Raw genomic sequence first — 23,350 nt, 5'->3', positions numbered from 1 at the left:
CTGCCCACCCGGATTTTCTGCGACTTACTTCATCAAAATCGGCAATGATCTCGTTGAGCAGTCTCAGACACTCCACCCCTTCGTTGTTGGCCTCCAGCTCCACGTAAAACTCTGAGAAGTTGCTTATGGAGGCAAACATGACAGCCACACACTCACAGGACTGGTAGTACAGTTCATCATTTCGCCGCTCCTGAGCCAAGAAGTGGGCTGCCACGTCCTTCGGCAAAATGTTGTGGAGGAGGCGTCTGTTATAGGCCTGCAGCTCCTCCATTTCTTCTTTCTCTTCAGTGGCCTAGTTTCAAGGGGAGAAACAGTGATGTGCTTACTCTTTTGGTAACTGCTCTGAGGAGGGGAAAAAAAGCTGAAAATGAACTTGCAGGGAGGACAGAAACAAGAAAGGGGGAAACTGCAAAGGCGAGCAGAACTAGAGAGATGCAGAAACTTGTGTTTTGCTGTGGAAGATGGGCCGTCTCTGTGTGTGTATGTAAAAGCAGGCACAGAGTAACACCAAAATCCAATATTGTTATATTTCTAGGCCCTGAATTGGGTAACCTGTACAAGGTCTGTTCTTTCTGGGGAACTCCACTGCCATCCTGCCATCCATGAAAACACCCATTTGGCTTTCCCAGTCAAGCACAGCAGGTTTCAGGAGAACACAGACAGCTCTGACTGCATGAGCAGCACTGAATTATAATGCTCTCCCTGCACCCTCCAAATGCTCATGTAGCTAATTAAAAGGACTCTCCTTTTCCACAAGGTCTGCTGAGGTGCAATGATGGTCACGAAGTACAGTTACCATGCAGCCCAGGAAACAGGCCAATCCAAAACTCCAGAGAGGACTTTTCACCAGCCTATAAATCCCACGAGTCCTGTGGTGGTGGGTATGTCTGGGCAAAGGGAATCATGAGGAGGATAGGTTGTCTTGTTTCTGTGCTAATGTGTGTGAATTTGGGTTTAATGTTCAGCTGGAACCAGAGCTTCAGGAAGGATGTACCTTAGGACACTGTCCTGGTTTCACCTGGGATAGAGTTAATTTTCTTCTTAGTAGCTGGTACAGTGCTGTGTTTTGGATGTGGTGTGAGAATAATGTTGATAATGTACTGATGTTTTAGTTGTTGCTAAGTAATGTTTATACTAAGTCAAGGACTTTTCAGTTTCTCATGCCCTGCCAGCGAGAGGGCTGGAGGGGCACAAGAAATTGGGAGAAGACAGAGCCAGGACAGCTGACCCGAACCAGCCAGAGGGATATTCCATACCATAGAACATCATGCTCAGTATACGAACTGGGGGGAGTTGGCTGAGCTGCTGCCTGCTGCTCGGGGACTGGCTGGGCACTAGTCAGCAGGCACTGAGCAGTTGTGTTGTGCATCACCTGGGGGGCGGTTTCCCTCCTTCCCTTTGGATTTTATTGTGCTCCCCTTCTCCCTTCTTTTCATTACTGTTATTATTACTATTATTATTTTTAAAAAATCTTATTTTATTTAAATTATTCTTATCTCAATCTTCGAGTTTTGCTGTTTTCCTGATTATCCTCCTCATTCCTTTGGGTGAGGAGTGAGCAAGCAGCTGTGTCGTACTTAGTTGCCGGCTGGGGTTAAACCATGACAGACACCTAGTATGTACCTAGGCCTAGGTGACTAAAATAAAAGCATTTAGAGTTCACTAGCTTAATCAGACTTCAGAACCAGATTTGATTTCTCTTTGCAGACTTGAACAATACCATCGTTACCTCAATTCATTGCTTCTGGTTTGTAGGTAAAGGCACAGAGGTGTGTGTACTGATCACCTCTCCCTCCCCCACTGTCTGACATCAGCAGTATTTTTCCCTCCTTATTTTACTTTTTGCCATTTTGAATATTGCATATGAGTAAAGGAAAAGACAGAGTCAGGTGAGGCAAGGGCTGGGGAAGGCACAGCTGAGACAGGGGCTGCACAGCTTATGGGAGCTCTGAAGAGCTGTCCTGTGTACAGCACCCTCCCCTTCAGCAGAGGCACCAGGCAAAACATACAGTCTTTTGAAATGGGTCTTCTTCAAATCTTTTTTTTTTTTTTTCCAATTATTTTGTCATTGCTGGAGAGCTGAAGCCAAAACAGGAATGAGTTTCCTGGCACATTTGGCCCTTGGTGTGGATGAACACAGCTCAGACACACTCTCCAGCCCTCACTTTGTGACAGAAGAAGGGGTAACCTCCCCACATCCCCTAAGTACTTTGGTAAAGGCACAAGCAATACTTGAAAAGCACTTACAACTTTGCTCATGGATGCTGGTTTCTGAAATGGGAGAAGTTAAACAAGGAAGGACCCTTTAGAAGGTCATATGTCTGGACAGAACAAAGAGAACACTTGGCTCTGTCTGGGGAAACAAATGCTTTGTCCAGCTGAGCCCAGACCTGGGACAGGCAAGTCAGCTCATCCCTTCCATTGTTGCGCCGTTTCTAAACGAGGATAACAATGTTTATCTGCTTCCCAAGGAGCTTTAATTAATTGGTGCTTCCTCAGTGCCTCCTACTCAAACTGCTGAGACCACCTATTATTAGAATGGTGTCCTGCCATCCAGAAGGTAAAAACATCTATATAAAACCTGCAATCCTGCAGTCCCCCAGCTATGAGTTCTGGGTAGAGGTGACACCTGTCCTGCTTGCTTGAGAATCACATACAATGCCACAACATCACTTGTGGGCACAAATAGTGAAAACTTTAACACTGAACCCGGGGACAGGAGCGCAGTGTGGCATTATCTGTAGTGTGTTTGCTATCCAGTGCTGCTGCCTAGGAGCTAATGAAGGCTGGATATCAAGCCCATTCCCACTGCTTAACAAGAAAGTGAATGAAAATGCAAACGTCAATCTTTCACACCCCTGAACACAGCAAACTAAAGCTCACTAAACTCTGGGAAACAATTCAGCAGTGAATATGAGTTTCTTATATTTACAAATCATGTTATATTACAGGTTCCTGCAAAAGTCACAGGCTCAGTTGCCCAAATTCATTAACCTCAGTCTTCAGATCTATAACCCTTTACTGTGGGGACCATCCAAAGTGCATTACAAGGAAACAAAGTTTCGTTGTTAATCTGTTAAATAACCAGGATGAGAAGGACTGAGTATGCAAAGTACCAAAAAAGAGCAGAGCGTTACTAGTATGCTCAGTTATATGCCAGATCCAGATTAAATTCAAAGACACTCTCTAACACTCAACTCGATAGTGAATAGCTCAGTAGTTTTATACGAATGCCAGTGACTATGTGTATCCTTCCAACACAACAAACACCCACTAACCTGGAGTTTCCAGAGGAAGTCAAGCCTTGCAGTGGATTCCACTTGCTGGGCGTGCAAGTACAGCGCCAGGACAAAGACAGTAATGATGACAGGGGTCACAATCTTCAGTGCAACTCGTGTCATTGTTGGAGAGCTGCTGCTGTGAATGAAAAGAGAATTTCCCAGTTAGCCTCAATGTGGAGAAACACAGCTTAGCTACACTCCACAGTTCCCACTAAAGACTAACCAGCCTCTGAAGAAAAGGCATTTTTCTTTCCCCTCAAAACATGTGTTGGTAAAGGGACAATCAATACCTGCAAAAAGCTGAGGAGTTTGGCTCATAGGCACCGGTTTCTAAAGCAGGACTTTGAAATCGGAAATTTAATCCAACTTCTTGAAAAAAGCCATTTTTTTTAGAGAATGGTCATATATGCTCAGCCACCACTGTGCTTGGCAAAACCAAAATGCTGACAGTTTTTCAAACTGTGTTCACTGTGTCTCCTGCACTGGCTTCCCCAGCCTCCTAAGTCTGGAACTGTTCTATACTTACTGCTTCTTAACTCTCACTGCTTCTCTATATTAGTCACTTCTTAAAGGCATTTGTTTTGTAAGCAAGTATTCTATAAGCTGAAAAGAGCACTAAGACACATTCCCATCCCTTCTGAAAATCAAGCAAATAAAACCTGTTAAATCTGAATTATAAAACTATACAGAATGAAAATATTATTTTGATAAAACCTTGACTTGTATTTACAAGTAAGCTCTATGAGGTGCTCTGTAAAGCAAGTTGACATAAGTCCCACAAGAAGGGGGATGCTCTGAGAGTAGCTATACATACAAAAGGGCAACAGTCAGTCCACTTAGGGCGTTTGCACTGTGTGGCACCAGCTCACAGCAACGCGTAACCAAATACCAGACACTGCTGGTGAGTCAACATGCTGATATACTGCACCTTGTGAACAGAAAATGCCTACCAACAAAACCCCATAAAAATATTTCATGCCAGAGTGACTCACCATGGGAACGTTGCATTTGGAAACACGCTGAAAAAAAACCACAAATACAAGGTTAGCAGAATGTTTGGCTCCCTCCAGCACTCGTCCTTCCATACATCATCCAACAGCACTTCTGCAATGTGGCACCTCAAACACTGTGTGGGGCTATAAGCCCTTTTAAAGCAAAAGAAGGTGTGTGTGGGGGGTGGGGGGGGTGGGGGTGGGTGGGGTGGGGTGGGGTGTGTGTCGTCTCTGCTACACTCAAAAATCTAGACCGATGGTGCCACATGGTTAACGTGGTTAAAATACCCAAGCAGCATTAAGTGTCAGAGAATCATTTGGGATTTTAATGTCAGTGTGGGATGCTTAGCAAATGCTTGTGCATCCGTCACTACTTCATTAGGTCAGGCTGGAAAATTTTATCTGAAGGAAGCTTTGGGCTAACACATTGTAAGGGACAGCTCCTCTATTCCCCATTTATTGTAGCATGGAGATGTGTTTAATTCCTTTAACTGTAGCATTACTCCCTTCTGCAAGTTACTGATCTCATGTTGTGCCAGCTATGGGTAGCGCACACAACTGCACTAAAGAAACCCTTACATGAATTGCTATTACTGTTCACAATAGTGCAAGGTACTCATATGAAACGGCTGCTGGAGAAGATTTTAGGTGTGCTTGTCTTACAGTGAAAGGTTGGAAAGGAGCTCTCTGGTAGGTAGTAGCTGTCTGAGTTCCTGACTGATTGATTGCTTAATGCTGCTGGGTTTCTTCTCAAGTGTGGGTGGAATATTAGGTGGCTGAGAATCATGTACATGGATCTCTTAAAAAGCTATTTAAATGGAAAGAAGGAGATCAGTGGTAAAATTACTGTAGTGTCATTGTTGCAATTACAGTTTTGCAGGCTACTAACACGATACATCTTTAGCCTGAGAATCTCATGGCTGTCTCGAGAGCTTCAGGCCACAGTTTTCTGGGGCTGAAGGGAACCTCTCACTACAGAATCAGACATACAAATCATCAAAATTGAAATAGCTGAGGGAGCCTAACTGGGCATAAAATTAAAAAATAAAAGCATAGCGACTCTCTAACCTTGTTGGTTCTGAGACATTTTCTGCAGCTCTGAGCATGGAATTTCTTCTGACACAGATTTTGCAACCCACTGTTGTCTTGTACACAATTTATTGCACGGCCTTTTGGCCAGCTCCAACACTGAACACATGTGCTTGGACATGGACACGATGTAGGAACCCTGGGGATAGTGACTCCCACACTAAAAGTTGGATCTAGATAGAGTTGGAAACACTTCCCACATGCAGCATGATTCCCCTACTCCCCTAAATCACTACCTGGCCAAGGATGACTGACTGCCTCTCATTATCGCTCTGTCTTATGATGGCAGCATGGCAGATCTGACCTTCTGTACTGGGGCTGCAGCTCACTGTGGGTGGTTAGGCTTGCTCTAAAATCTTCAGCAGAGACTAGGAAATGTACCAAACTCAATATTTACAATAACACTTTGGATAAGTCAAAACGCCCAGTGCAAGCAATAATGGCATAACATTGGTAGGTTGCTCCCCCATGTGCCAGACACCTCCAGCAGCAGATGGCTCTTTAATTACTGGAAGGTAACACAGAGAGAAGCTTGCTAGATACACGCCTGCTCAAGTTAAGTCCACATTTTTAGCAGGAAAGGTGGCTGATTTTGCTCCCATAGGGCAGAAGCCTTCTCACAACCACGATGGCCGGGACAGACAGCCCTCTAAATCACAAACCACAGCTCAAACAGAAATTATGGGCTTGATGAACAAATCACTGGGCAAAGCTCTTTGGGCTCCGCTGTACAGGAACCCAATTTACAAGATTACATTGGTCTATCACATCTTTAAAACCAATGCATTAGTTTTTTCTTTGGCATAGGGAAAAGACAATATGATAGCAGCTTTGGGCATCCAGTTTATACTTCACGTGTCACCACACTGGTGTGTCACTGCAGTCAAGTCTAGCAACTCCCAATGTGCTATAATCAGCCTTTCAGTTGCTTGCATGCTGGGTTGGTTTGTACACAGAAGTGTGAAGTGACATCTGCATCACTTCTAATTAGTCAAGAGTACCATAATGGCTGCAGAGCAGACAGTAATTATGTAGCTACAACGGGCACCCAATTAAAGTAGTATGAGGTCATGTTGCTTATTTTTTTTTTATCAGCTGGACAATAAGGTACATCTCTGAACTATGTGCTACATGCTGAGCTCCCATTTCCCACAACACACAAATGGACTGCCAGAAACTGGGACAATAAATAGCTGTGCATGGAGCTCTCCAGACAAAACAAGTATCATTTAGTGAGAGAGAATATAGCATCACAGAAAGCTATTTCTGGGAAAACATGCTAACCTTCTCCACTTTGTTATTGACATTTTGATTGTGAAGTGACATAAATTATACTTCTAAGTGCTGTAATTTTGCTTAATTCTTGACTTAAAAGAATAAAATAATATTTGGGATATAAAACGCTTTTATTTCTCTAATTGTGTTAGAAAGTGCTAAATAGCGTCCACTGTTGGAATACATAACATCTGCAAGAAAACGGAGGGAAAACTCATTTTCCCCATACCTCCACAGAAAGCTCCATGGGGTTTCCTACATAACTTCATTTGCTTAACATGCCAGTAAAAGCCATACCTCCATTAATTATTACTGGGCACACAGAAATGCTAAAATCATGGAATATTTATGTGAATGGCAGAAATAACCAGATGCATCTAGCTTGAAGGGGTTAACGACCATCACAATTTCAGCAACTACACAAGCTACTTCATAACATATGAGGTAGCACTGGAAAGGACCAAGTGAATCTTCTCAACCACCCTCCTGTCCAAGACAGGAGCAACCACAGCTATCATCCTTGACAAATATTTCACCTAAATTGGTGCCTTCTAGATCTCTGATTGTTCTCTCACACCTTGGACTCTCCATTATCGTGAACTGTCTTCTCATCTGTCCCACTCCTGACTACAGCAATGGTCCACTGCTCATGTCTTACAGGCAGCTCTCCTTATTACGTGCCCTGGCATCGTATTCACCTTTAGGCAACACCATGGTTTTATTGACTCACATTCGTGTACAATTGTTGCCTACAAGGGGAAATCATCAAAACAAGTAGGTAACACAACAATGCGGCTCCCAGTGAGAAATGAAACTTGTGGAGGAGGACGGGTTTGTGGATGTGCCAAACTTCTCTCTCTGGTGTGACCTTCAGGAGACAGGTAACCATGTCAGTGGAAGGAGGTTGCCACACCATGATTAATGTATGACCTGGTGATGACAAACTACCTTTTGCAAGTAAAAGGGCAACTGCCTACTCCCACTTAGCCCAGGCTCTCCTGCTGGGAATTGTGCTGAGACCAGCTGTTGTAATGGCTTTTCAAATGTGGATATTTGTCCAACAGCAGCTGTCCCAACCTGGGATTGATATACCAGGTGTCCAAACACTGCGGTGGTTCATTATCACACCCCTGAGCCAGCTCAAATTTGTTTGAGGATTTTTTTTTCTTTTCTGAGAAATGACATTTCTATGTTTGGAATGTAATACCAGAAGAAGTGAGGATGACTAACTAAAGCTCCCCATTTCCAGAAGAAAAAGAAATACAGATCTGCTCAGATTCCAGTTACATTTTGTTATTAATAGATAGTTCATTAGTCAAGTTCCACATTAAAAAGATCTTAAAGGGAACTGCATTCTTCTGCTCTTCAGAGGTGGAGAGCAGCATTGATAAGGCCTTTAGTTTACAGCCATGCCTTCTCTGGTACCATGGCCTTCCCTTGCTTGCACCACAGCCTCTACACTCCCATCCACCTAATGCCACACTGAAATCATTGGGTGAAAGAAGTCAGATGAAGATTTCAGAAGTGAAAGACACTTACTGGGTTTTAGCTGTAACCAGGAGATCTGCATTGTCAAAAAGGTTGACCCCTGGCACTTCCACAATGAGAACATATATAAATTCAATGATTAACATAAGGATCAGTTTTCCAATACAGCTGATCTGAAGGAACACAGAGCAGGCCAGGAGACTCAGTAAGACACTGTAGGTAAAGTACTGTATAAAGACAAAAAGGGGAAAAAAAAACCCAGAAGAGAAATGAATGTCAGCTGAATAAATCAAAACTGAAAACAAAGGAAACTAAACAGAGGGACAGAAAGGAACTGGGATCTATGTAGTTGAGCTGACCGAACACGTACACCTGGGGCTCCCTGGGGGATTCTACCATGCTAGAGGTCAAATGTTAAAACTGAATTGATGGAGAGGAGAAAACTTGCATTCTTCATCAGGCATTATTTGCTTTACACTCAAGAAACGTAGGGCTCGTAGCTGTATACCCAAGGTTGTGATGCAGGTTTGCCCTGGACATGATTACTGAATTAGCAGAAAGCAGTTATGCTGGAATACTTTGTGCTTCAAGGTCAAATTCTGGGCTCCAGTTCACATACCTGCACAATACATGGGACCAAGGGTATTAGTAATTCACACCACCAGGACAGATACCCACTTGAGGCCAACTGGGAAGTATCACCCCTGCTGATGTGACACACTGAATCCATTGGCAAGATCAAGGCTGGACAAAATTCTACCAATGCCAAACACCACGATCATTTTTTTCTGTCAGCAGTTGCAGAAGTGTGCACATGTGTGGTAGTGGAGCCCTCTGCCACATGTGGGTGGTGGGGTAGCAACTGCTGCCCATCTGAGAACTGAATGTTTAGCATGTCAGTACTTTCAAATGTCATTGCAGCCTGCCAGTGCCATTCATGGCTGATGGGAAGGCTAGGATGTAAAACAGAGAGGCATGTTATCCAGCTCATTATTGTCCTGCAGTCTTAAAGCCTGTAAAGATTTAAGCTTCTACTCTGTCCGGACAGGCCTATTTCTGGCAATAAACCTGTATCAGATGCCTGAGGCGATCCATCTTTCAGTTGAAAGCAACCCCTAGTTGAAATAGAAATATGCCTATGTTCTGAGCTCATTTATCAATAGTTCATTGCTTATATATTAAATCAGAGAAAATAACTTGTACAGCTCGTAACTTGACTCTTCAGTTTCTAGAAAATTGGGTGGATGTTCCCTGTGGCTGAGGAGTAGGATCCTACCACCTCCTGAAAGCACACTGGAAGCAACAAACAATGCCTGTACCAGATCCAACATCTGCCCTGCAGAGTACAGGGGAGGGACTCCTCACTTCTTAGCCCACTGACCGGCAGGACCTGGCTCAAGGCTGCCATAGCATCCTTAGCATGCCAAATGGCTGTTCCTCATGGATAAAATCCCTCTCTGTCCTGGACCAGCACTCCTGACAACCTCATGAGGGACACAGTCTATTTCTAGTTCTCCATTGTGCCAGATTTTGCTCCTGGGCCTTTCTACTTTGCAGGGTTGAAAGTCACAGTAATGGTGGTCACAGCAACCTCACTGTATCAGATAGGGACCATATTCCTGCTAAGTTAAATGGAAAAATGCTCAGTGGGATACCAGGGCTTTCAGTAGCACCTTGGACATCTGGCTGATAACAGATCAGTCATAAATCTGTCAGGCCCCCATAAACCCAGATGACCTTGACATAAATTCTGCCCCCATCCTAGACAGATCTTTTCAATTTCCAGTAGACAACAAATGTAATGGCCATGACCTAAAAACTCAGAGAAAGGTCTTTGAATAGCTATGCAAAAATATTGTATTTTTGGCAAAGCCTTCTACCAGAGTGTAAAGCATAGTTGGTTTTGGGGTTGGGTTTGTTGTTGTTTGTTTTTGTTTTTGTTTTTTCTTTTGCCATTAGAAGCATTTGTATTTTGTTTTAAACAAGTTGTTCTGACAAGGTAGGATTTGCATTTGCAAATTGAAGCAGACCACTATCAGGGCTGCTAACTTGCCTGAGTCGAGTCCAGAACCTATTACACCTAGTGAAAGAATATATAAGCAAAGTTTTTCATAAGGACATAAAACAATGGAGGGAAGGGTTAATCTGTGACTAGACACTGATTTTCAAGTAACACTGAGCACCCACAGACTCCTTTGAAATTACTTGCAGTTCTACATGCATTAAGGACATAATAAAGGCAATTTTTCCTGCTACAGGCAGGATCCAACAGTTATAGAAGTCTACTGATTATTCAGCCCCAAGGAACTTAAACATTAATGTGGACTCACGATAATAACTTCAGACATTTAAGTTTGTGCATAGTAGCCTGTGTCAGTCCTATAATGGCAATCAGGATCAAATTTGCTTTCCTGTGAACCACTGAGATTTATCACACAGGTTTTACAGCCTCTTCTCAGATCAAGCTCTGTAACCCATTTTTGTCAAGCAATACCTCTGGAAAGTTGCAGTTGGGCAAAGGACTGTCACAGAATCCCTGCAAGGTGCCCAGGCTGTAGTTGGAAGTCAGATTGCTGATAAGGCATATGTCCACCCGGTCAGGAGTGATGTTGTATTCTGCAGCCATGCAGCTGGCGAGATCCACAGTGCTGCACATGAACTGAAGAAAAAGATGGTATTAAACTCAATGGCATAGACAAGGAGAAGAAAACAAAATAGTTCATGCAAAAGTAGCAATGTGCAAAATATGCAAAATGAAATCACCGGATTACGTTTATGGCATGTGTAATGGCTATGTTTTTTCTCCCCCCCCCAATATTAATTAATAAAATCCAGGCTGTGCTCTCTAGAAAGCTAGTTTCATGTTCAACTTCACATACAACTTTATGTCTGGAGGTTCACAGGCAGAGGGGCTGTAGATATTACACATACAAATATATCCTGCTGTCTGTTACAAGGTCCTGGTGTTGCTCTATTTCTGCTAATGGAAATTTCTCAGCTGATAACTTTCCCTTGCCATCTCTAAAGCTGCTGCTGTGGGTCCTTCTACAGGGAAGACTTTAGCATCAAGGCTTAAAGGCTAATGTGCTTGTTCTGCTCAGGAAGCAGCAGAGGCCCATTCTGATCTTCTCCACATGCTGCTCCATTTGTCCATTTTGCTAATTTTTACACTAAGCAGTTCATGAGTGCAAAGTACCACACATTATGCAGAAAAAAAAAGCTCTAATTTCTGCGTGGTGCTCAGCAACCTACACCAGCTCTTCGCAGGCGACTGTGGAGTAAGGTGATGGGGTGTCAATGCCACTGAGTTAGTGCCTCCCATTCAAGTACCTCAACAGAACATAAAATTGTTCCTAAATCTCCACTATGAGTATTGGGAATCTGAGGCAAGAGCAAGTACTGGTCTGGTTTTTAGGTGTTTAAGCCTCTCCATGCCAGTGCAAGTCAGCACTGCCCCAGCTGAGGCCATAACTGAGAGGAGCGGAGTGCTATGTGAAGTCTTTGTAGCTACCTCCAAGCTCAGGGCTTTAATCCCAGGTCCGTTCCTCCTCCCCCCCCCCCCCCCCCCCCCTTCTCTTAAAAACCGAAATAGATGTATGCAGAGTAGAGAATACTCAAGTGGCTTCTTTAAAATACATTCAGCCTTCAAGCCATTTGTACAGGTGAGAAACCAGCAGCCACAGGGTCCTAGAGAACAGCCCGTCTTTCTCTGAGTTTGAGTGCAAAGCTAGAGCACCCCATCCCAGAAGTGCAACTCAAAGCCTTCACAGTCCTTGTTAGGTGATTACTGCACTTGGAGCAGGATGCTGCGCTGTGCAGAAGGCTGGCACAAAGCCTACGCAACACTTAAGTCCCACTCAGTGTTGTGGGAGTTAAATGACGCATCGCGCTAGTGCTGGCCCTTTGCTAAGGGGTACAAATCAGGCTGGGCTTATGTACTTGGAGCAGAAGCTTTTAAAGAATCGGAAAAGAATATGGGCACAAATCGGTGCCAGGCATATAACTGGCTATAGGGATGCAGCTGTCAGGCTCCCATTTCTTTTCTGTGTCCAAAAAACAAAGGGGAACTGACCTCAGATGCTGTAAGCATTAGGCAGGATTAAATTAAACCCAGTGGTTCTAAGGGTTGCAATGCTGCAGAGCACCAATAAGAAAACCATGCAGAACCATATGAGTGAAAAGGAAATAGTGCACATACCATGTTGACAAAGGCAGATAGAAAAACCAGGATAATGGCAAAAACTCCAACTAAGGTACTATTGGTCCTGGACTGTACAATCTTCCTAGAAAGAGTCTGGAGTGGAGCTGGGAAAAGCTGGATGTGACAGGGAAGAAATAATAAAAAAAAAAAGATGAAATAAACATGTAAAATCATTACTTGTTCTACAGATTACAACCCACATTTGAGCTGCCTGCATCCTTCAGCACAGGATCTGTGCGGAAGCCACACAGGGGTTAGGGAACGGTGATGGAGATGGCAGCTCCAGGACAAGGGTGAGCAGGAACGTGACCACCTCGTGGCAGCAGGCCCAGCTGGCTCACCAAATCTACTTAGTCCTTCCTAATGGGAATGATGACTCCTGAGCCGAGATAGCATGGCTCGCAGGGCTGTGCTCATCCTGTCGTGAGAAGCAAACCACAAGCCATCTGTAACTGAAATAGCCAGGAGGTTGAGCCTGTAAATTACTGGATCAAAAATTAACAAAAGCAGAAATGAAAAAAATACATGTCATATCCCTCTGATCGCAAAGGCATATCGTAGGACTTTCTGGTGCCATTTCAGAAACAGACTGTTGAAAAGCCCAGGCTACCTCATGATCTGTCAGACCCTTAGTGAAAGGCACTGCAGACTGAGCTGGCCTCGTCACCACAGACACACAGGGCTAAAAATAACCACGGGTAAGGGTGATCACAGAGCTCCCCCAGACAGACTGTCCCAGTGATTCACTACTATCAGAGCTAGAAGCTTTTTTCTAATTGCTTTCTGACTGCAGGCCACCAGCATGTTTTGTGTTAGGTGCTGCATCATATTCTGGGCAGCGATGGTGTGTGTTAAAGCGGAGGCTAACCAGGCGCCCTTTGCAGCAAGGGTCACCCCTCAGCATCGCGTGAGGCCTCCTTGCATCGCATTAGCTACAAGAGAAGTACAGAAGACAATGCAACCAGCCCTTTCTCTTCATACACCATCCACTGTCCCAGCGCAAGCTCAGGGCTGGAGCAGCGAAAGATGGACACCAGAAAACCCTCCATGCCACCGTGCCGGGGCAGAGAGGCTCTGCTGAAGGCTGCCAAAGTTTTTTCCAGAACCCAGCTCTCCCCACCAGCACGCTGCATGAATAACCAAGCCACTAGAGGGTATTTTTAGAGACACAAAGAAGCTAGCAGTGCAGCGACACGGCACTGCAATTTAACTATGACTAATGTTTCTATTAAAAGTCTTGCTTATCCCTTTTATCCTTCACTCTTACATCTATAGAGATGCAACATTTTGGCACTGCATAGCTTCCCACACAGCAGTCCTACAGTGTAATTACAAAGTGTTTGAATGGCCAAAGCACCGATTAGCTGGTGACTTTTACAGGGGGAGAGAGAGATTGTGGCAAGAGTTTTGCAAGAGCTGATTTCAACTGCTACCAGCACATGCACAAAAATCCAGCTAACTCCAGGTGAGAGGAGGGGGCAAGGCTCTGGGGGGAGGGGGGCGGGAAGAAAGGGGAAATTTGGGTTATGACTTATTTGCACTGAATGAGGATTGATTGCAATTCACTGAAAGCTTATGCAACCCTTCAGGCTCATGTAGACACTGTAAACCAAAGCAAAACACCTCTCAGAAATAAATCTTGCTCAAAGAGAAATCCATGGCTCTGTTGCTAAACACAAACCAAAATATCTCCTTGCCCTACCGTGTCCAGCTGCTTCCATGCAGACATCAGGTAGCAGCAGATCGCTACCAGCGCAGGGATGTGGGAAATGCCATGGGGCTTTCCTCTGCTCTAAACTTTATAGGATTTGGAGGGAGAAGGAGGATTCATGTTGCATTTAGACAGTTTACTCACTAGATTAGAGCAGGACAGGTTTTCATGTCACCCCTTTGTTTAGGCCTCAAGTCCAAGCTCCACAAAGGTATGCACGGAGCTAACCTCCTTCTGTAATCTCTGGGAAATCAGGCACCTAAATAAAACTCAGGAGCACTTTGTTGTGGATCTTGGCTCAAGCCCCTGCTGCCAATGATCCCAAAAAAGCCTGACTTTGAACCAAGCCTGAGATATCAAGCAAAGCTATCAGTGAAAGACACTTAAATTCTAATGAAAACATGTTTTCTTTGTATTAATCTTGGTTCTCATTACTTTGCAAACTAGGGAAAATTTTAGGTCAGTAAACAAGTACAGCTGGAAAAAATCCTGAAGAGGAAACGGATGCCAAAAACCATAGGAGGTCAGGATTGCAACAGAGAGCACAATGGTACAACCATGCCACGCATCTGAGGAACCTCTGCCTTGCGAGCAACATTCATGGAGGCTCTGCAACATAAATAATGCTCTTCCCTCTCACAAAGGCAGATAGAGACGAGGAATACTTGCAGCTTGGAGGACTTCTATGCCAGAAATGGGGGACCTGTGTCAGCTCTGACAACTCAGCTCCAGTCTAGCAATGTTCCCTCCATAAAAACATCCACAAGTCAAGGGTATAACAAAAAAGAAGAAAAAAGAAAAGAAGATTATTTCCTCTCCCATATTGTAATAAAATAAAATAAAAACCCTTCTGTCCTAGGAAAAGAAGCAGAACATCAAGACGTTATAGTATGGTGAAAATCCTATACTGTTGCGGGTTAGCCCATTGGTTTATATTATCCAACACCATTTACTCCGCTTAATAAGACTCAAATCTTGCCAGAGTGAAGAAAAGGACAAGGCAAGGTCTGATGAAATGGCAGCTCTAAACCTGCATGTGCAGCATTGATAACAGGGGCTGAAAGAAAGAACATGATCCATTTGGGAAGCCAAGATTTACATTTGGGTTGCCACACAAGCTTGAGGTAGCTCATTAGCCCTCTTAAAATTGCCCATGTAAAGAAAAATAACCACAGTGGGAAAAAGGAAATTGTATTGTCCAGTTGATTCCAGGTCATTCTGAATTGAAATGCATAAATGCTGCTGGAAGATACTATCTCCCAGAAGACAGAGGCTCTGAAAGAATGCAGGTACCAATATACAATATACAAATATACAAAGGGAAGGCAAAGCACTGTTGTACAGGTGGAAGTCCAAATTTAAAAAGCGATCCAACAAGTACTAGTGTTACACTGAAAATGATCCACAACCTACAGTCATTTGCATGACAAAAAATACACTAAATAAAAGCTGTACTTTGCAATAATGGCTGATGGCAGACAGAAGAGTACTATTTCTCCTTTTTGGTTCTTAACATATATTGTGGACATGGAAAACGGCTTAGATAATTGCTGTTGTCTTGCGAGATGAAAAAAATTATGAGGTCTTTACATTCTGATTTTTCAATTTGTAATAAAAGCCTTTGAGTCATTTTGAAGCACATTAAGATGCTTCTGGAGTAAAAGACATCTCCAGGCAACTTAATATTGCAAGTGCACTTATGTAACTTATTTCACGGTGATTTATTAGTCTACTAAACAAGTACAGTTTTCAGAGGTATTTTTTCCCCTGCTTAAGAAAAAAACCCCCAAAATTAGGAGCATCTAGACCAGCTTTGGGAGGCAAAGAAACAGGCAGGCAAGCTGCACCTATGTAAGCTACGGAACAACATATTTTCTCATAAAGGATAACTTGAAATTTCTCTCATATGTGCTTCCAGGAACATGCAAGAAGTTGAATTCAACACAGCAGTGTAGATACCAGAAGTTAAGGATTTTAAGAAGCAACACAAACTTGATAAGTTAGTAGCAAAGCAGATGTCTGTCGGTGGAATATTTGCAAAGGGATCCTGGTTCCCATGACCTTAGACTCTATTGGGAAGGAATACCATCTCACAGTGGCCAAGACTTCATGGAGCATCAAAGTGAAGAACTGGAGCTCTCTTGTTTATTACAGCTGAAGAAACTTGGAAAGCCAAGCTGACTGCGTTGGCTGTTCCAGGATCAACTTCTAGTCCATGGAGAATTTTATAGTGGAAGATAATAATGACAGCAAAAGAAAATAAAACATGATCAAGCTGTCCAGAAAGAGCCTGCTGGCCATTGTCAAAGCCAAGGATGGAAAGGCAAAAACAGGGAAGGAAAATCTCACATGAAAGCTGGAAAGAGGAAGAAAAAGGAGTCACTTATCATGTAACAACACAGCAAACAGGCCAAAGTTATGCTTATACTGCTATCCTGGGGTGGACACCTGCTTTCCAGCTTTGTGTGGAATTACATTAGTCTGTAAAAGACATGCTCTCCTATCCCACATTCAAGTGTGAAACAGAGCAAACAATGCTGACATTGTCACATCAAAATTTCACCTGAAGGATTTGTGAAAGTGCCTTCCTTATGCACATGTGTAAAAATGTTTCCTGGAGCAATGTGGAGTACAGCAGGTCAGTAACACTGCATAACCAAGGGCTGGGTAAACCCACTGTTTAAAAACCTCTTGACTTGAAACACTAAAATCTTTCATGATAGAGGCAGGCTGCAGGTACCAGAAGCTGCTGCCATCAGATGGGTAGCTGACAAGCTAGAAGTAGCTGTCCCCTAAACAAGCCATTTCACAATCAGATGTTGTCACTAGAGGCTAATTTGGAGCCCTAAAATTAGGGTAATTAAAAAGGCACTGGAGCTATAAGGCCTGATATTTTCAATATTTGCAATCTGTGCACAGAAGACACTGGCCGCACTGAATGTCATACGTAAGCAGCTTGTGGGTCAGAGCCAACATGCTGAAAATTCACTTTTGGAAATATCAGGAGCTTCATAAAGTCCTATAAATTCTGATGTTAGTCTGAATTCCCTCTGATGTCTCGTGTTCCCAGGGCCTGTGCACTGAGAAAAAAACAGCCTAAAAAGTTGCAGGCACCAACAAACAGACCTCTCCTGCAGGAATTTGGAAGCTCAAGGCAAAGAAAACAAGACTAAATATCTGCCTACGGTCACAGGGACTGAAAAATCCTGTGTGCCTTTTATATTAATTGTTAATTAAGATCAGTAGAACTATTAAACCAAAAAGCCCAAACCAAAACCAATAGCTTTGAATGATGACAGAAGAAATGAGAGCTGCTGTCAGTATGTGGAAGCAACCTAAGCCTGTAAACCCCAGTGGATGACTAACAGTTGTGCACTCTGAAATTCATCTTTTTGCAAGTCAGCCAGCTTGAATGCATCAGAGGTCTGGGTCTGCCACAGCTCTTGCCCCAGTATCTGCAGAGCACCAACAGAGCTGGCGTGGTGCGGCTGGCAGTGCGCTGGGATGTTGCTGCCAGTGGCACTGCAGTGTAAGCAGGCTCCAGCACAGCTCTGCACCCAGTTTCCAAGTCCTCTGTGGCTGTGACCAAAAGCCACACTGGTTATTATTTACTGCTAACTGCACAAACTGCTGATACCAGTTTACAAACTAATGGCACTCAGCAGCATCCTCGTGCAATAGACACAGCAAGTATAACCAGGAATCTTTGGGTACCATCTCCCAGCTCAAGGGACATAAGTCTTCCTATTAGCACTGTTATTTCTGACTTGTAATTCTCATTACTGGTAAACAAGCAGGACCAATTGGATGCTGTGCTTATGAACTAGGCTCCCTTTAAAATTGTCATAAGCCCAAGGGAAGCCCCGTGAGTGAGTTGTTAAGTTCAAATATAACCTCAAGCTTCTTTCACTGGGAACATTTTGTAGCTCTTATTAAATGAGAAGGCAAAGCTTAATTCTACAAATCTTTCAAAAATCAAAAAGACATGAAAGGTGCAAGTCTGTCAAGATCACCCACATTCAACTGCTGAAAATGGCACAGAGAAGATAATTAAAGTGAGGCAAATCATCTGCCTGACATAATCCATTACTCCACAGTTTCTTCTGCAGGAAACATATTGCTACTGAGCTATTTTATTCCAGGCTCTGAGGAACAAAGCTGAGCTTGGGCTAAGGAGCCTGAATCTGAACATCTTCCACGTTCTGACACTGCTAGACTGGAAGGATTTCCAAAACTGCAGATACAATCAACATTGTAATAGGAATACCTTTGAGCGAAAAAAATAAGCACATCACCCTTCCCAAAGTGCTTACTGCCAACTTACCAATTTAGACTGCCACAAACAATTAATCTGTTTTTGGATTTCACACAATGTATTTCTTTGCTGATCAAAACCAGCTACAAGAAAGAGTCCACCGAATGTTGGAATCTCTGTACACTCATCTGAGAAAGGCTGATAACCTTCTATATGGCTTTTGCTTCCCCCAGGACATTTTTCCTTCATGATATTCTGCTTCTGGTTATCTGCCTACCCAAACATGCATATGCAGCAGGAGCCAGTACACAGGCGACTCTGCAGGAAGTTTACAGGGAGGAAACGAATGGTCAGTGTTTCATTTCACATTGGAAAATGTGTTCTTATATCAATATCAGAGTGCCTGCAGGGGACTTCATAGACATGCAGATCCACAGAATGGTTACTTCTGACTGATCTAAAGAGATGCCATCCCTAACATCTGTTTGCAGTTCATTCTGTCTTATCAAAGGCTTTTTCTGTAACCCTTATCACATAGTGTAGAAAGGGTGGCTGACAAAACATGCTCTGTTAGCTGAAGAAACAGATTGCTGATCCAGTTATCTTAGGCAAAGGACTCTACAAAGAAACCACAGTACTCACCTTCACACAGGAGTAAATGACAGAAACAAACACCACCGTGGTCAGGATCAGGAAACAGGTCAGGTAAAAACCCAGCATAAATGTAGAGCTGAAATCAAGGAGAATTTTTTTCTTAAATGCACACCATATAGAATAGCTACAGCTCTACTCTCCAGAACATGACATTTGTACAAGTGATGACACACTGTACAGGCTTTCTAATTAGGAGAGCAGTGGGAGATAGTAGGTGCCTTGATTATGAACAGATACTCTGTCCTATTTCAAATTACTCACACAGGCTGCAAAGCAGAGAATACCACATCTTTTATGGCAATCACCTTCCTGCTGGGGTGACAGCAGAGGAACTGAAAAATATTTAATGCACTACAGGAGCTCATAGAACAACTTGCTATGGCAGGTCAGCACCCGGCTGGCTGCGGGCAGGAGATCCCTGGGAAGGAAAGAGTGCTGAGCACTGCAGTGCGGCTGGGTGGGAATAATCTCAACGGGAATAGCTGCCCGTCCTTGCTGTGCACAGGGAATATCTGTGCTGCACCACAGGAGCAACCATGGCATGAGGATATTCAGGGAAAACAGCCTTAGCTTGGCTAAATTCCTGTTCCTCCCAACTTTGAAATGCAAACAGAACCTCAGGGCCAACTTTGTAGTATGCAATTTCATCTGTTTTGATCACCAAGATACTCAACAACAATTTATCGTGATTGGTCTCAGTGTGACAGCATAAGGCCCCTCCCAGGACTAAGCCTTGTTCATAATTTAAAGGAAGTATTCTTGCGACATGACATCGAGGCAAACCACACCAAAGCCAACCGGTCGATGTGTTCTCTCATGGCTACTAAGATAATCGTACTTGCAAATTCACTGTTTGAACCTTCGTGAAATTCATTAAAGCTATTCCTCTTTATCATTATGAATTATCAATGCCATTTTGTCTCTAGTTTCAAATTCAAATACCATGGTGAGTTTCATGAAGCTGTGATGGTGACACATCCTGTGGTTTCAGTTGCTGCTTAACTCTTACCTTCAATAACAACCCAAACCATGCAATTGAAATATAAGAGAAAACAAACCAAAAGGTGAAGGAAAGTATATTTTACCTGCAGTTAAAACATGGAATTTTATTCACTCTTGAACCAGATCACCATTCAGACAGGCTAGGCTGCCTAAAGGGCACTTCAGAACGTACCAAAAAACCAACCACCACCCTTATGGGCAGTGTGGAGGGAGACTGAGCAGCGTGACATTTACACCACACTGCCATAGGGGATTGGCTCCTGCGTAATACTGAGTCAGCCATATGGCTGCCACAGATCAGAAATTGTCAAGTTGTCATTTAAATGTTAAACTGGGTTTTAGGGAGACAGCTTAGTAGCTGCTTAGGGACTTTGATGAGCAACACAAAGGCTGGTAAAGGGCCTTTGCAGGTGCGAAGTCATAGCAGTAATATCCAGAGATCCAAAGCGTAAGCCTTTGCTAAATCAATTACTCCCAAAGAATATTTTTTTATTTAATTAACTATGCATTAATTGCTGCGATTGATCTAGTTTCAATTTTGAGCCTCTTTCAGCTTCAATTCCAGTTTCGCAAAGCGGATCTGTCTACATAGTGCATTTGTACTGATGTTATTTTGCCGATTCAATCCTTTTGTGAGCAGAAGTGAATGTCTTCTTGCCTGGGAGAGCAAATGACCTCAAAGATCAGACTATGCATTGTTTCCATGACCTTCCCAATATCTGATCTAAACACTACAAACCCATCTCTACTCTGAAAAGATCCGTGGTGTGAACAGAAGTAGAAAGCAGTTGTAATGGCATAAAATAGTATTGGAGTTCTCTTTAAATGAGTTCAAATCGTGTTTTAATGAGCTTTAAAAGCTCTCTTTTTTTGTCTTGTAATGAAGATGAATTTGGAGTATTTTCAGAGCTTGTGTGATCTTGTTCTTCAGATTAAAAATGACTAACTCCATATTTGTTTCCAACACAGCAGAGCTCAGTGAATGATGTATTATTGCTACTAAACCAGAGCACAGGAAATACCAATGTGCTTTAATTTTAAGGGATTTTTTATGAACTCTTTGTGAAGAAATACCATGTCTGCAGAGCTCCCTGCTGGAAAAGATCTAGTGGGTTACACTGTGCCTTTCAGACAAAGCATTTCACTGCAGTGGTCCAAGAACACTGTGCCCCACAGCCCTGAGGAGTTTATGCCATTCTTACCTGGGGAAAGAAAAGACTGCAACACTTAAACCTGGAGTGAGCTACTCAAAGCTTGGGCATGTGTGGCTCAATTCTCTATCTACCTTTTGTCTTGCACTGCTGCTCTGAGTCCAGAAGAATAACTGTACGAGAGGTTATGCCTCATCTGTTAAGCAGACCCTGAGACCTCAGTGCTCTGAGCAACGAGGCTGTGATGGGTTTTTCGCCTCCCTGCCCCGCTGCATTCAGATAACAGGACAGCCTAGTCTTGCGTTATGAACGTGTATGCAACCTTAGTAGGCAATCCTTCCTACTTAGTGATATTTGTTTTCCACAGACTTATAAATGTGCTGAACTGACCTTCCTAAAATGATGGTAATGGTGAGAGAAATCATACTGGGAAAACAGAAATCCTCATGTGCCAGTGAGGAGGTTTTAATCTGTGCTAGAAATGAGTGAAAACAATAAGTACCACACATCACTTGAGCATGAATTATTTAAGGATTTTTCTCTTCCCCTTGATGCTCTGAATTCTCAAGAAAAAAAAACAAAGAAAAGTAGGCCAGAATAGAGGAGGGGAGCAGATGGGAGCAAAGGGATGAAAAGGTACTCACTGTGGCACGATTATGATTTGAACAAAGCAGATGAAGAGGAAGACTAGGGAGGCACAAGCCACGTAGGCTCCAAACCTGTCATCCACCTGCTTGGAGTACTGCAAAAAATGCAAACAGGGTTATGTTAGTGGGAAGTTTGGCTGGCTGCCTTCTCTCCACAAAAACTTCTTACTTGGCTTCTGTTTAGGTCCTTGGAAAGCAGCACTGGTAGGAAATGACTAACATTACAAACTCCCCTTCTCCCTGGGCAAGCTGTAAGCACTTGAAGAGACCCAAAGGCCAGGGAACAAACCCACACAGCTGGGCGAAGAGAGGATTCGCCACGTGCCCCTTGCATGACAGGAACAGAAATGGATTAACTGGGACCAGGATTATAGGTCACTGTCGTCAGACCTAAACTTCCTCCAATGGAAGTTTCCTCCAACAGGGACAAATGTTGTTAATGAGAAAACCTTGTATTTTGTGCAGACGGCTTGGCTCGTTCTAATGGTAGTGTGAGGATGCTATGGTTTTCACACAGTCACTTCATCCAACTACTTGTCAACATATCGGTCACATGGCAGCTGCATCCGTTTCCCAAAGACGCTTTATTTAGCTTGAAGCATGGTTGTCAGTACAGGCGGTCACAATGTTTGAACAAAATAAAAGGTGCTCAGAACAGGTGAACTGCTAATTTCCCTAGCAGTTTTCAGCTATAAAATTGAAGGGAAGGAGTGGGGGGAAATTACATGCTTGAGCTTTTATGCAGTCCAACACTGATTCATTGAACAGCTGTAAATCCTGCAAAGGTCTGCTTTTGCAATAGGTTGTAATTTCTGTCATTGAAAGAGTGTTTCTAAATAAAATTATAAAATATTTAGTGCAAACTTATTACTGAAGCTTTTTCCATTGAATAATGAGTTTAACTTGAAGACCACAAAAGTATCCCAAGGATCTGTGCTTGGGCAAAAAAAGAAAAATGATGACTTTGACTTTCTTTGGGCAACTAAAACCAGCAGTTTATGTAGTACCCTTAATAACAGCATCCAAGTACCTTTGGACTTAACTGAATTTAACTTTGCAGCCATCTAGAGCTCATGTTGTCTCTGTTATACAGACAGAGAAATTGAAATGACCTTTGCCTCCCAACAATATCTGAAACAAAATTAGGAAGCAATCAGCTATTCAGGAGCCCTAGGTGTCTTACTCCTCTTTGTCACATTTGTGAGATGAAGAACTCTACTTGTTGCTTAAAATGGGCTCCCAAAAATGGCTGGAGTATGAATTGCATCCCAATGACCTCTAGTAGCACGTGGAGCTCCCTGGGCAGACAAAGGGCAGGGAAAAGCCCCACCAGAGGTGGTTCAGAGCTCAGGCAGGCTAAAACAGGTTTCTCCAGTGATTTGAGGGAGATAAGGGGTGACTGCAATCTCAGTTTGGATGCCTCAAAGTCAGAGAAGCAAATCTGGCTTATTCTGGATTCCCTTTACAGCTCATCATTACATATTCACATGTGTCTGACAGAAATGGCTTGGGTTTCCTGCTCAGTGCTCCCTTCCGATGACTGTGACTTTCCAGGGACATTATTATATATTAGTATATTATATTAATATTATATATATATTAGT

At 43.2% G+C, this 23,350-nt stretch overlaps 1 protein-coding gene across 2 annotated transcripts in view; it reads right to left on the bottom strand.

Moving 5' to 3' along the window:
* ADCY5 (adenylate cyclase 5) overlaps positions 1–23,350 on the bottom strand; it is a 223,850-nt gene that overhangs the window by 5,472 nt on the left and 195,028 nt on the right. Inside the window, exons 11-18 of one of the 2 annotated variants that reach the window (XM_040602934.1) lie at positions 21,744–21,841; positions 18,935–19,022; positions 12,324–12,440; positions 10,620–10,784; positions 8,177–8,352; positions 4,274–4,300; positions 3,279–3,417; positions 29–292 (exon numbers count right to left, since the gene is read on the bottom strand). In XM_040602934.1, the coding sequence (XP_040458868.1) occupies positions 29–292; positions 3,279–3,417; positions 4,274–4,300; positions 8,177–8,352; positions 10,620–10,784; positions 12,324–12,440; positions 18,935–19,022; positions 21,744–21,841 (1,074 nt within the window). The remainder of the gene's footprint in view (positions 1–28; positions 293–3,278; positions 3,418–4,273; positions 4,301–8,176; positions 8,353–10,619; positions 10,785–12,323; positions 12,441–18,934; positions 19,023–21,743; positions 21,842–23,350) is intronic. The other variant, XM_040602935.1, reaches the window with a different exon arrangement.

The sequence above is a fragment of the Falco naumanni genome, chromosome 8, assembly GCF_017639655.2.
Source record: "Falco naumanni isolate bFalNau1 chromosome 8, bFalNau1.pat, whole genome shotgun sequence".
Lineage (NCBI taxonomy): Eukaryota > Metazoa > Chordata > Aves > Falconiformes > Falconidae > Falco > Falco naumanni.
This window is presented reverse-complemented; position numbering and strand designations above follow the sequence as displayed.